Source organism: Taudactylus pleione, unplaced genomic scaffold (genome assembly GCF_031769625.1).
Source record: "Taudactylus pleione unplaced genomic scaffold, aTauple2 ptg000893l, whole genome shotgun sequence".
NCBI classification, from domain to species: Eukaryota; Metazoa; Chordata; class Amphibia; order Anura; family Myobatrachidae; genus Taudactylus; species Taudactylus pleione.
The window spans coordinates 589,108-601,492 of NW_028285294.1; the positions used below are offsets into that span (position 1 = coordinate 589,108).

At 49.0% G+C, this 12,385-nt stretch overlaps 1 protein-coding gene across 2 annotated transcripts in view; it reads right to left on the reverse strand.

The window, feature by feature from the left end:
• Positions 1-1,229: 1,229 nt before the first annotated feature.
• The window catches only part of DCAF1 (DDB1 and CUL4 associated factor 1), a 39,227-nt gene continuing 28,071 nt past the window's right edge, over positions 1,230-12,385 (reverse strand). For both annotated transcript variants that reach the window (XM_088459075.1, XM_088459076.1), the window contains exons 11-24: positions 12,141-12,350; positions 11,130-11,299; positions 10,656-10,780; positions 9,303-10,563; positions 9,017-9,215; positions 8,677-8,759; positions 8,489-8,573; positions 7,141-7,374; positions 5,401-5,494; positions 5,186-5,290; positions 4,763-4,836; positions 4,534-4,635; positions 4,189-4,453; positions 1,230-2,167 (exon numbers count right to left, since the gene is read on the reverse strand). In XM_088459075.1, the coding sequence (XP_088315201.1) occupies positions 2,109-2,167; positions 4,189-4,453; positions 4,534-4,635; positions 4,763-4,836; positions 5,186-5,290; positions 5,401-5,494; positions 7,141-7,374; positions 8,489-8,573; positions 8,677-8,759; positions 9,017-9,215; positions 9,303-10,563; positions 10,656-10,780; positions 11,130-11,299; positions 12,141-12,350 (3,066 nt within the window). In that variant the 3' untranslated portion in view covers positions 1,230-2,108. The remainder of the gene's footprint in view (positions 2,168-4,188; positions 4,454-4,533; positions 4,636-4,762; positions 4,837-5,185; positions 5,291-5,400; positions 5,495-7,140; positions 7,375-8,488; positions 8,574-8,676; positions 8,760-9,016; positions 9,216-9,302; positions 10,564-10,655; positions 10,781-11,129; positions 11,300-12,140; positions 12,351-12,385) is intronic.

The following is a 12,385-nucleotide window of genomic DNA, read 5'->3' on the forward strand; positions in this document are numbered from 1 at the left end:
TGCATCCTGGGAGCTGAAAAGCTTTAACTGCGTGGTGCCCTGATTCCTGATCCACCACCTACACCCCAAGGTCTCCGTGTGGAGCCTATGGACCCTGAAGAAGAAATGGCTCAGATACATTTTTAAGCCTTTTTTTCGTGACTGCCAAGTGATCAAAACAGCTTTTTGAAGGCCTAGACCCCGGAAAACAAGTCAGAATTACTTGATCTAGGAGGTAACCTAACTTCTTGGTGATAAGACCTTCGGTTCTGGCCTTATTGCAGTAAATAGCTCTGCACTAGCAGTAGGCACACAGCAGACACTCTGGGCTTGTTAGACATTAGTCTTAGGGGAAGCTCTTTTCTCATTAATATTGCCAAATGCAAAGGCCTTAAGTTTCAGTCCATTTGACCTTCAGCAATATTCCACTCCCTGTCAAGGGCAGCAAAAGGGAGAATAACCATGAACCGCTAAAGATTAAACCTACAGAGACTGTATGATGTGGTCATTGCTCGGGCCAGGACCTCCTGTGATGGGAGACGTCTTCTTTTCAGCATTAAATACTTGGGTGATTGGAATTATAGGGGGAGGAGGGCAGGATTCAATTAAATAGACTTGGGCTATATATTAGCGCACGGTTTCACAAACTCAGTCCTCAAGCCACCCTAACAGTGCCAGTTTTAAGGATATCCATGCTTGTGCAAAGGTGGTGTAACCAAATTGAATGAGGCACTAATTAAGTCACCTGTGCTTAAGCATGGCTATCTTTAAAACCTGGGCAAGTAGGGTGCCTTGAGAACTGAGATTGGGAATAGTAATAGGGTCAGTATGATATTCTCAGAGACAACTATGGGCAGGAACTGGGTGAAGGAAAGACATGGGCGCACTAAATCCTGCACACGCATGACCCAGCGCAGCGATTATTGCTAGTAACCATGTTACGGCTGACCAGCATCACGCAACATGTACAGGAGACTAACAAAAGGTTTCTTCCCGATCTCTGTCCTATATCCGTAACACCAGATATTCTTCTCACCTTCCCGACCCTGTATGTAAATCAATGTTTGCAGGTATAAGCGGCACCAAAGAACAAGGGACCAGATGTAATCTTTCATTTACCAAGCGGTTCTAGAACAAGGACAGCGAGCAGATTAGGAGCACTGCAGCAGCCTCTCACAGAAAATGTATTTGTAGCTCCCGGCGTACAAACAGAACGGGGTGCGGAACAGCGTTCACTTCCTACACACAGACAGCGACTAGCTCAGTTTATTTTTTTTAAATAAATACACTTTACAGAAAAGAAAATGTTTTCTGATTTGCGGTTCACAGGGAGCAAAACGTAAAACAAAAAAAACGAACATTGGCTAAGAAATATTATTTAGAAAAGGGGCAAAGAGATGAGATACAAATTAATTCTAGGGTCGGATTCAACCCCACCCATCCGAAAGCCCTAATGCATTCCAGTGTGTCGCAGCTGAATGATCCACTGAAGACCAGGGCAGTGGGTGGCTTTGACCCCGACACGGTACTTGTCAGAATACAGTGTCAGGTACACTGAACTCCGGCCGATATTACCACGCTCACTACCCTCCCCTCCCCTTCAGTTCTACCTCTTTCGAAAAAATACACACGTTTTAAAAGGAACAAAAATACACATTTCCTGTGGAATATATTACAATTTCATCATAAAAATACTTTGTTGCCCAAAGTTTTAAGAAAAAAAAAATAAAAAAATCCCCCTCCTCCTAAATATCTGTGCAAAAAAATTGAAAACGAGTCACATTAAAAAAAAATTGAAATTGACACAAACCATTTTTGCCCCTTCGGGAGGAGAGGACCCTGCCCAGCTCTGTATATTTTTGGTAATTTTTTTTTGTATTTTTTTTTATAGAAAACTATTTTAATTTTTTTTTTTTTTTTTTTTTTTAAGAGCTCTGTTGTTTACAAAAGGAAAATGTCCATCTTGAGGCTGTGGGAACAGAGGGGTGAAAGCCGCCTTGACAAATAGGGAGAATTTGTTTATTTGAGGCACAGACCTCACAGTTAGATAACACACTGCTCCGTCCTAGCGCCTGCCTTACGGAACAGTCCCAGCTGGTTGGAGAAAAATACTGGATACGCGCAATTCCTCATTCATTCAATGCCAGGATGATGTCATCTTCCAGGTCCGAGTTGTCTGAACTGTCGGCTGTTGCAGAAGAAAAACAGGAACAAGCAGATTATATTATATTCTTACAAATATCAAAACAGAAACACCTATTACACACAGATGCAGTTAATTCATGGGCTGAAATAAGTCATAACAATGCAGCATTGAATTAACTACGTGCCTCATGTATTAATGCCATCACTGGTTCCTAGTGACTGGATAGGTCGCATTCTCAGTGACGTCACTGATACCAAGTGACTGAATAGGCTGCATTCTCAGTGACGTCACTGGTTCCTAGTGACTGGATAGGCTGCATTCTCAGTGACGTCACTGGTTCCTAGTGACTGGATAGGTCACATTCTCAGTGACGTCGCTGATACCGAGTGACTGAATAGGCTGCATTCTCAGTGACGTCACTGGTTCCTAGTGACTGGATAGGCTGCATTCTCAGTGACGTCACTGGTTCCTAGTGACTGGATAGGCTGCATTCTCAGTGACGTCACTGATACCGAGTGACTGAATAGGCTGCATTCTCAGTGACGTCACTGGTTCCTAGTGACTGGATAGGCCGCATTCTCAGTGACGTCACTGATACCGAGTGACTGAATAGGCTGCATTCTCAGTGACGTCACTGGTTCCTAGTGAGTGGATAGGTTGCAGTCTCGGTGATGTCACTGTTTAGTGAGAGGCTAGGTTGCAGTCTCAGTGATGTCACTGTTTAGTGAGAGGATAGGTTGCAGTCTCAGTGATGTCACTGTTTAGTGAGTGGATAGGTTGCAGTCTCAGTGATGTCACTGTTTAGTGAGGATAGGTTGCAGTCTCAGTGATGTCATTGGTTAATCGTGACTGGATAGGCTGAGTTCTCAGTAATTTATATAATAAAATGCAGTGTTAAATCTTAATCTGTATTTCCATGGTAAAAAAGTAAAACATCATAGCAGAGGGGTCAGTCTCTACTTGAAGTCAGCTGGTATGAGCGAACAACCTTAAAACGCAAATTGTATCAATCATACACTTTACAACAATTAGTGGCACTGCTAGTCTTGTTCACGTGTGCACCCTAGGAGGCTGTAGGTCGGCCTGAAACAGCTTTCAGCACTGGGATGGGACTTAGAACATGCTGGTTACACTTCCTTAGGTCAGGTCTGTTAGGCTACAGGAGGGAGGGTTAGGCACTAGGGGAACACTTAGGGTTAGGCTACAGGAGAGAAGGGTTAGGACTCTGCACTAGGATGACGGTTAGACTACGGGAAGGGAGGGTTAGGCTATGGGAGTGTTATGGTTAGGCACAAGGGGAACACTTAGGGTTAGGCTATGGGAGTGCTATGGTTAGGCACTAGGGGGTGGGTTAGGGTTCCGCACTAGGAGGCTGGTTAGGCTACAGGAAAGGACAGTTAAGGTTAGGCAGTAGGGGGAAGGTTAGGCTACGGGAGGAGAGGATTATGGTTAGGCACTAGGGAGATGGTTAGAGGTTAGCGATACTGACCACTATAACTGCTGCAGGATCAGCAGGAAGCCACAGACCGCTAACTGCCAGACCCAGAAGACACTGCTGGAGCCACCAGACCCGCCGAAACAGGTAAGTCCCCTCTGGACCACCAGGAACGTTTTGTTGACAGTCAGTGTCGACATGATAAATGGCGACTTGGTCAATGTCGACAAAATACTGTATATAGAACCTGGTTCAGGCACTGACCTTGTGCTAGCAGACGTTCTATACAGGAACCAGGCTGCTTGTATAAATATCTGGCAGATTTTGGAAAGCACAGACACTGTACGCCACTCACAGCGCACACCGCCCTGGGAAGAGCACCTGGAAGCTTATTACGGCCGTTCAGCTGGGACTACTTCCACACTTAAGCACTGATTTGGGTATGCTGGCATCACTATGGTTACCTCACATTAACAAGTGCAAAGGTCAATGTGACAAAAATGCACCTTTGATACAAGACTGGGAACGTGGGATGACCACAGAGCTGCAGCACCGTGGCAGGAGGTCACAATGACACTGTAGATTGCTCCTCATACATAATCCATTGTAAATGTAGGCTGTTACTTACTATCACCCAAGATCAGCTCCACCTCTGGGTCAATGTCCGAGTCTTCATCATGGCCCTCATCTCCATCTTCCCCATCATCTTCGTCATCTTCCAGCAAATTTGCCAGTTCTTCGTCATCTGAGGGGGAGAAGTCGTTCTCTCCATCCTCGCCCGCCTGCTCGCCCGCCTCTTCCTCTAACTCAGCATCCAGCAAGGGGCCAAGGTCATCAGAGTCGTCGTCGTCATCATCGTCGTCATCTTCTTCATCTTCCTGTTCTTCCTCTTCCTGAGCCCAGAGAGGAAGAAGTTAGAAACGTAGAATGCCCACAGTGCCCCAGCCATAATGTCCTTGTACCGTTGGCTCACCTGATCCTCCTCTTCATCCTCGTCCTCCGCCAGGCGCTGCCGCCCTACCTCATAGAGGCGGCATACGGTGTCCATATTCAGAGAGTCCATCGTGCCTTGGTTCTGAGAGCAAAGACATATACATTGTAATATAGCCTACCTCCGAAACATGGACCATAAATGGTGTACAATAAGGAATATGAGCAGTAACGGAATCACAGACCGCTATGGAGTTCTGGTACACGCTCACCTCAATCACTGCCAGGTAACAATCTTTCGTATCTGTGCAGAGGTCAAAAATGTTCCGCTTCACATCGATAGTAGCTGAAAGGTGACATTACAGAACTCTCAGTACGGTAATATAGTATTACAAAACTATGCCGCAATTATAGTAATATATTTGGTACCAAAACACGTTCAACAAGTCTATCGTAAGCTACAGGAATGAGATTAGGAGACCTCAAACCGCCATTATGTTCCGCCGACCTATGATTGGGGCTTCCCAGATCTTCTAGGGAATTTCTGCATCTTGGAAATAATGAAACTTTCTAGAATTCAGGCGCCTGGCGCACCCAGAGTACCCCAACTACGCATCCTGCAATAGCTTTATGGTGCAGCTTTCATAGTGCGGACATGGGGCGTCCTCAGTTCTCTTCTACGCGTCACTACTCACCGATGGGCTTGTAATCTGTAGCATTGAACGTGCGGAAGGACGAGCCGAATGGGCTCTTCATCCTATCCTCCATAAGGTCATCGTCGTCATCCGCTTGCAGCATGGCTGGGAGAGAGGGATGACAGGAGACAGTATGAGGACAACCACACACATGGGTCTGGCACGCAAGATGCTAATGTGAGAGCATTATAAAACGTACACACAGAATATTTTACCTCCGTACATCACCGTCCCGGTGTTATTGAAGACCAGGCGGCACTGGTCCAGCGCTGGCACTGTGTGAAGGAGGTGAAAGGTGCGTAGGTCCCACTAACAAAGGATGGTTAAGAAAATGGACGCTCTGAAAATGCAATCACTCATCATCACGTGGCTCCAGGGAAACCTAAGCGTATCACATACACCACACAGCCCCCGGCAGAAATCTTTCTGACAGGAGAAGCAGCAGCTCAGTGGGAGAGTAACGTGTACAATGTAATACAGCCCCGTCACAGAGGTCCCAAGAGCATGTGGGGGGAGCTGAGGGTCACATGTTCCTGGATACCCAGCACTGCTGCGATACGCTACATAACAGCCCAGAGAGTTGCCAGTTGCAGGATTTGGAAGCTCCTGTAACAGGATCCAGACAAAATTCTGACAGACAGGATGCCGAAACCAGATGGTAAGTACTGGAGTTAGGAAGAGGGTTAGGCTCTAAGGGGGGAGGGTTAGCCTCTAAGGGGGGAGGGTTAGCCTCTAAGGGGGGAGGGTTAGCCTCTAAGGGGGGAGGGTTAGCCTCTAAGGGGGGAGGGTTAGCCTCTAAGGGGGGAGGGTTAGCCTCTAAGGGGGGAGGGTTAGCCTCTAAGGGGGGAGGGTTAGCCTCTAAGGGGGGAGGGTTAGCCTCTAAGGGGGAGGGTTAGCCTCTAAGGGGGGAGGGTTAGCCTCTAAGGGGGGAGGGTTAGCCCCTAAGGGGGGAGGGTTAGCCCCTAAGGGGGGAGGGTTAGCCTCTAAGGGGGGAGGGTTAGCCTCTAAGGGGGGAGGGTTAGCCTCTAAGGGGGGAGGGTTAGCCTCTAAGGGGGGAGGGTTAAGCTCTAAGGGGGGAGGGTTAAGCTCTAAGGGGGGAGGGTTAAGCTCTAAGGGGGGAGGGTTAAGCTCTAAGGGGGGAGGGTTAAGCTCTAAGGGGGGAGGGTTAAGCTCTAGCGGGGAGGGTTAAGCTCTAGCGGGGAGGGTTAGGCACTAGGGGAGAGGGTTAGGCACGAGGGGAGAGGGTTAGGCACGAGGGGAGAGGGTTAGGCACGAGGGGAGAGGGTTAGGCACGAGGGGAGAGGGTTAGGCACGAGGGGAGAGGGTTAGGCACGAGGGGAGAGGGTTAGGCACGAGGGGAGAGGGTTAGGCACGAGGGGAGAGGGTTAGGCACGAGGGGAGAGGGTTAGGCACGAGGGGAGAGGGTTAGGCACGAGGGGAGAGGGTTAGGCACGAGGGGAGAGGGTTAGGCACGAGGGGAGAGGGTTAGGCACTAGGGGGGAGGGTTAAGCACTAGGGGGGAGGGAGAAGATAGGTTTAGACACTGGGGAGGGAGGATTAAGGTACTGACCGACAAGTGTCGGTATCCTAACCCTGTCGGGATGACTGCATCAGGAATTTGACCGCCGGGATCACAAATGTCGACATCCCGTATCCAACCCACTGTAACGTGTGTGAATTAATGGACCCAGCTTTAGTTTATTACCTGTAACTTTATAGAAAATTAAACTGCAAAAAGTAAAAATTTCAGTTTTCTCTCATCCTCTTCTGCTATAAAGTAAAACTAATGCGTGATTTGTGTATGTACGGCAAACCAGAAAATGGAGAAAAGCAGACTAGAGGTGCTTCCTGTCTCCCAAATAGCATGCTAGACTGTCACCCACAGGTAGCGGGTCTCCTGTGTTACCTGCCCTCTCCATATGCGGCTTACTCTACAACCACTGGGTGCAGGATACAATCTCTGTGTTGACGATGACCTCCAGCCCGTTCGGATGAAACACGCCACTGATGTTCATGTTGAACTTATCGAACTTGTGAATCGCTTGGGCGGAGCGTACGTCCCACAGGACACCGTCGTTTAGCACCAGGTCATCCGTAGGGTTGAAAGTGGCGCAGTTACGCTTGTAGTTATTGGCCAAATCTGGGTTGTACAAAGTGAGCAACTTCTGCCCCGTCTGGATGTCGTAGATCTGCAAGAGACAGCTGGACAATAAGAGACAGGTACAGGCTCCTCCTCGAGACCACAAGCTAGCTATGCCCGTCTGTCAATGGGAATCTATCAGACTGCCTTCTCCTAAACTACCCCATCATATCCGCTATATAAGTACTCTCAACATGCCTATTATTATAGTATTAGATCTAGGAATGAACTATTGCTGCACTACAGGTTCCCTACTGACCTCCCAACCAGCACACTGCCTGCCCCTGATATAAAGCGGTTTTTGTTAAACCCAAACTTTAATCAGTGACCTGAACGATTGGGTCACCTCCTGCATAAACCACCTAACACAGCAGAAGCTCATTTCAATTATTACATAGAATTTATAGTGTCATGTGATAAAGCACAACCTCTGTGTGGTTACATAATATCATGACATCATTAATCAGCTAGTCCTAATTTCACGTCAGGACAGACATTTATTTTTGCTCTCTCGGGATAGGACACCAAGCTGCTCCGTCTAAGGTTTCCAATGTAGAGAGCTGAGTGTCTGCGTACCTGGGATCAGAACAATTCACTGCTGATACAATGACCCGGCTTCAAGTCACAGAAAGACAATAGGAAAAAAACAATACTGGATTCAACAGAAGGTGGGAAACCCTGCTACATTACACCTAGAGAGGAGTCCACCTCATCTTCTCACCCAGTAGCCTGCAAAACCATTAATGGGGCTCCTGCATTTCTTTTTATAGGAAATGGACGATCTAGAACCCTGATAGCCCCTGATCTTTAGGAATTATAACTTTTTGAAAGACCCAGCTACAAACTAAAACTTTTTTTATTCTTCAGTAAGTCAAGCCAACATGACCACCAATGCCTAATAGGCGTCAGTCGGAAAGCGATTGGACCCTTATTGGGCATGTTAGTAACCGCAGTCAGCAGTTATCGTCACCTTCCCAACAGCCAAAAGTGACCGGCTTGTCTCCAGTGCGCAGTGGTCAGATCACAGCGAACCAGTTTCCTCAGAGCTCGGGACATGCACTGGTACAAGCCAGTCTGAGGCCACCATTACAATGAGACGCTGTAGGCGTTAAAAGATCCCTCTACGATCTAGTACACAATTTTGCGCCAATATAAATACCCACGTGAGCAATGTCTTCCTTTGTGCCGATGACGCGATCTTGCGAGTGTTTACTGAACTCCACGTAATGATCCTCCGTGAACGAATGTCTGCAGACACAGGAGAGATGTGTGAGCGCTGGGGTCTGTGGGACTACGTAAATGGAAACGTTTGTCCATACTGAACCACAATGTTACCTCCACTCACACTCACTTCATGTCAAAGACAGATTTCATGCCCCACAAGGCGGAGAGCGGCTGACTCCACGTGGCAGCGGTCAGAAGGAGAGATCCGTCCTGTGGGAGGCGAGAGAAAGTAATCAGAGATATAAAAGTACAGAATATGGCCAGGCGCTATAGGACACCACTCACTACCATTATTATTGGGGCATTACATGTGCTCGCACCCTATGCCAGGGCATTTTAGGCAAAGGACAAGGAAACGGGCAGGTAACTATTCACTTTCTGGATGAGGGACGACAAAGCAGGAGAACAAATGGCAGAGTGGTCAGCGACAGAAGAGGCCGGTGAGGCAGTGAGAAGCAGGTCCTTACCCGCGAGGGCTCCAGGTGGGTTATGGCAGAGTTGTGGCAGTTATAGCTGGCTTCTTCCTGGCCGCTGAACACATTGTACAGTTTAAGCTGCCCCGTGCACGTGCCCAACATCAAGAAACGCTCTCGAGCCGAAAAGGCGCAACATGTAAATCCGCTCTCGTCTTCATTGGCTTCTCTGAACACAGAGATTGGACGGAACCTACCGGGAGAGAGAGGACAATTCACCAATACAGCAACAGATCCCCCTGCATGAACTTAATAGCCACATTCGTAATTCCAAACCCACCTGCTAAATATGAGGTGCCGATCAAAGCATCCCCCATCCGCGCCCCCGTATTTGGGGAAGGCAGCGCGGCGGGTTAGTCGTGAAGTGCAATTGGTTGGTGCCTGTCTGCGTTGCTTGGGCTCCGGGCATTGGTGGGGGGTAAATAGGGAGAAGGGAGGGCAAATGGCCACTGGGTTCTTACAGCGAGCATGCTGTTCCCGCAGGTATTCAGTCATAATACCGTCCAGGGTGGGCGGGGAAGGCACATGCCGCTCCAACTGTTTCCTGAATGCTGGACTCTGGCTATAAGCACCGTGGTCCGACTTCTGCCTCAGGACACGTCCTCTCTTCCCATTGGAGGGCGACTGGCGCTCTCTCACAAAGCTGATGCGACCAATTAGAGGGGAACCTGTGGCTACTGGGGCAGGCGATGAGATCTGGGGAGGCAGCGGAGCTCGGGCTGGTGGGTGAGGGCACATGGAACTGGTGGACAAGCGGGCAGCGATGCGAGGTGTGCGTGGCAGGGCAACAGGTGAAGCGGTAGCAGGTGGCTGAGTGGTAGCTGCTGGCAGGAAGGAGGAGTGCGACGCAGCGGTCATGGGGAGGTCGGCCTCTCGCGTCAAAGTTGTTACGGTTTCCTGCAGCCCCTTCGACACGAGATGGTTGCGAATTAACAACAAGAGTTCCTTCTCTGGGAAGGTGATTCGGGATTGTGCCACCACATCTGCTTTCTGCAACCGTGCCAATGATACATCGCTCCCCATCAGCAGGGGCTTTCCCGAGACGCGCTCAATGAGCTCCGCGGCAAACTTGCAGAAGCGGACGTGCTCACTGCGTTTATCTTGCAATATCGGCTCCTTCATTAGTTGCTGGATTTGGCCACTGCTGAATAAGGGCAGCTTGCTGATGATCTGCCGGACGGCAGTACTCCGACCAAGCCCAACCAGTGCCTTGCAGGCCAGGGTCCGAATTTGGTCAGCATCGGTTATGGGCATCTTCACCGACAGCAGAGACAGGAGGACCTTGATACCGTTATTAGACTGGACAACGTTCCACATCTTGGCCAGGGTCGGCTCGCCACTTCCTCCACGTCCAGGCGGCTGGAAAGAGTGGGAAACGGGAGGCCGGCGCCGAGGGGTCCCGGAGACGTACTTGCCGATGCTGGAAATCCGGCTCTCGGGAGCGCACACACAGTTGATGATTATCTGTAAAGCAGATTTCTGGATCTCTGCGTCATGGGTGGAGAATTCTCCCTCTGCCACGCCCAAAACAATGCTCATTCCTAATTGGGAAGGAGAGAAGCAGAGTAAGAGGAGGATCGGTAAGAACCAGACCAATGGAACCAGGCTTACATGGAAGTAGTAACTCTCTTACCTACAGTAGAGACTGTGGAACCTGCCTCATCCAGAACATCTACTGACTCTGCCAACTGCAGCTGAATCTTTGGCACAACAGTGAGGATGGCGAGTACGTCCAGGGCATAGCGGACGGTGTCATTTCTGTGTGGAGATTATAAGCGGTTTCAGGGTGAGATGTATTGGGGGGGTACAATCTTTTACGTACAATAACCTAAGGCCTTGTCTCCTGGTCTTTTTACAAATGATTTAGTATTGGATAGGGGGACCCAATCCGTAAAATAACAAAGCATTTACCCCCTTAGGAGAGACATATTACACAAATGGTTAAAAATTATAAGTCAGTGTGCCAGGGCAGATGCCAACACGTCCGGTTTGTGGATTATAGGCGGCTTAGCTGGATAAACATATTATTCTGCAATCAAGGCTCTCGCTGGTGTCCCGTGCCTTCACGGTCAGGTCTGGGTGTCCGGTTTATGCCCACCCCGCTCACCTGGCGTAATACGTCTTCCAGCTACAGGCGATGGAGATGAGTTGGAGCAGGAGCTGCACACAGGACAGCTTGAGGAAAACTTCGGCAGGTTCCCAATACAGCTGAGATGGACCAAATTCTATCAGATATTCCATCATCTCCACAATCTGCTCCCGGGTGTACGTACAGGCCTGGGAGAGGAGACCGAGGAAGGGTAAGGGGGGGTAACGGTTCCTGGTACATCTCTCGCTGAAAGGCTCACACCACCACATATAGACCAACTGTCCCATCTACTCTACATACAGATGGATAATCATCTGATAACGGGACTACGCTGTCACAGATCAGGTCTATCAGAAGTATCATTATGCTATAAAACAAGAATACAGAACACCCATAAGTGAATGATTGCCGTGTTATGTTGTTGTTCTCTGTTCATGTAGATATAGGTGTGACCTCACGCAGAACAGGCGATTGAATGACCCATCTGACTATCGAGAGCTCATGGCTTAGGGTAGACCTGGCACCTATACAGTGGAACTAAATATAAATTAAATAAATTTACAAAGAACCAGTACTAGTCAGGCCTTGTCTCAGTGATGTCACTGATTCCTAGCAAACGGACAGGCCGCACCCTCTGTGCGTAGGCGACCGGTCACCTCTAAGGTAGCGAGGTCACAACAGAGGTCTGTCCGGTGTCAGTCATGTACTTTTGCTACTTACTGGTGTATAGAACTGACAATTCTGAAATCTTAGTTTATTTTCACCACTTTGGGTCATAAAACGTTTTACCTCCAATCAGAACCCCAGCAAACCCTACTACTGAAATCCTGTTACAGTGTCCTGCCTGTGGCTTCCAATACTATATAAGGGAATCTGTGTCCAACTCAATGAGACTTTAATACCACTCAATGGACACAGGATATCGTGTGATCCACGGCCTGGAAGATAAAGGGCAGGAAAGTACGGGGGCAGACGATCAGTGACGGAGGGAAAGTATAGCTTTAGTACATGGGAGATTGCTCTGCTGACCTTGTAGGGAGGAGGTGGGTGTATTGGCAGACCCCCTTCTGTACGCTGCAACGACTGCTTGACTTGCTCCACCTTAAGAGCGAGATGCGCTTCGAAGTATCGGCGCAGGGCCATGCACGTGTGTTTGCCTGTCTGGCGGCTTGCGAAAATCTCGTCATCACTCAGCAGCGCTCCCTGGTCCTCCAAGTTCAGGATCTCCAGAGTGCTGATCTGTGCGGGGAGGACAGGTCACACAAATAGCCCCA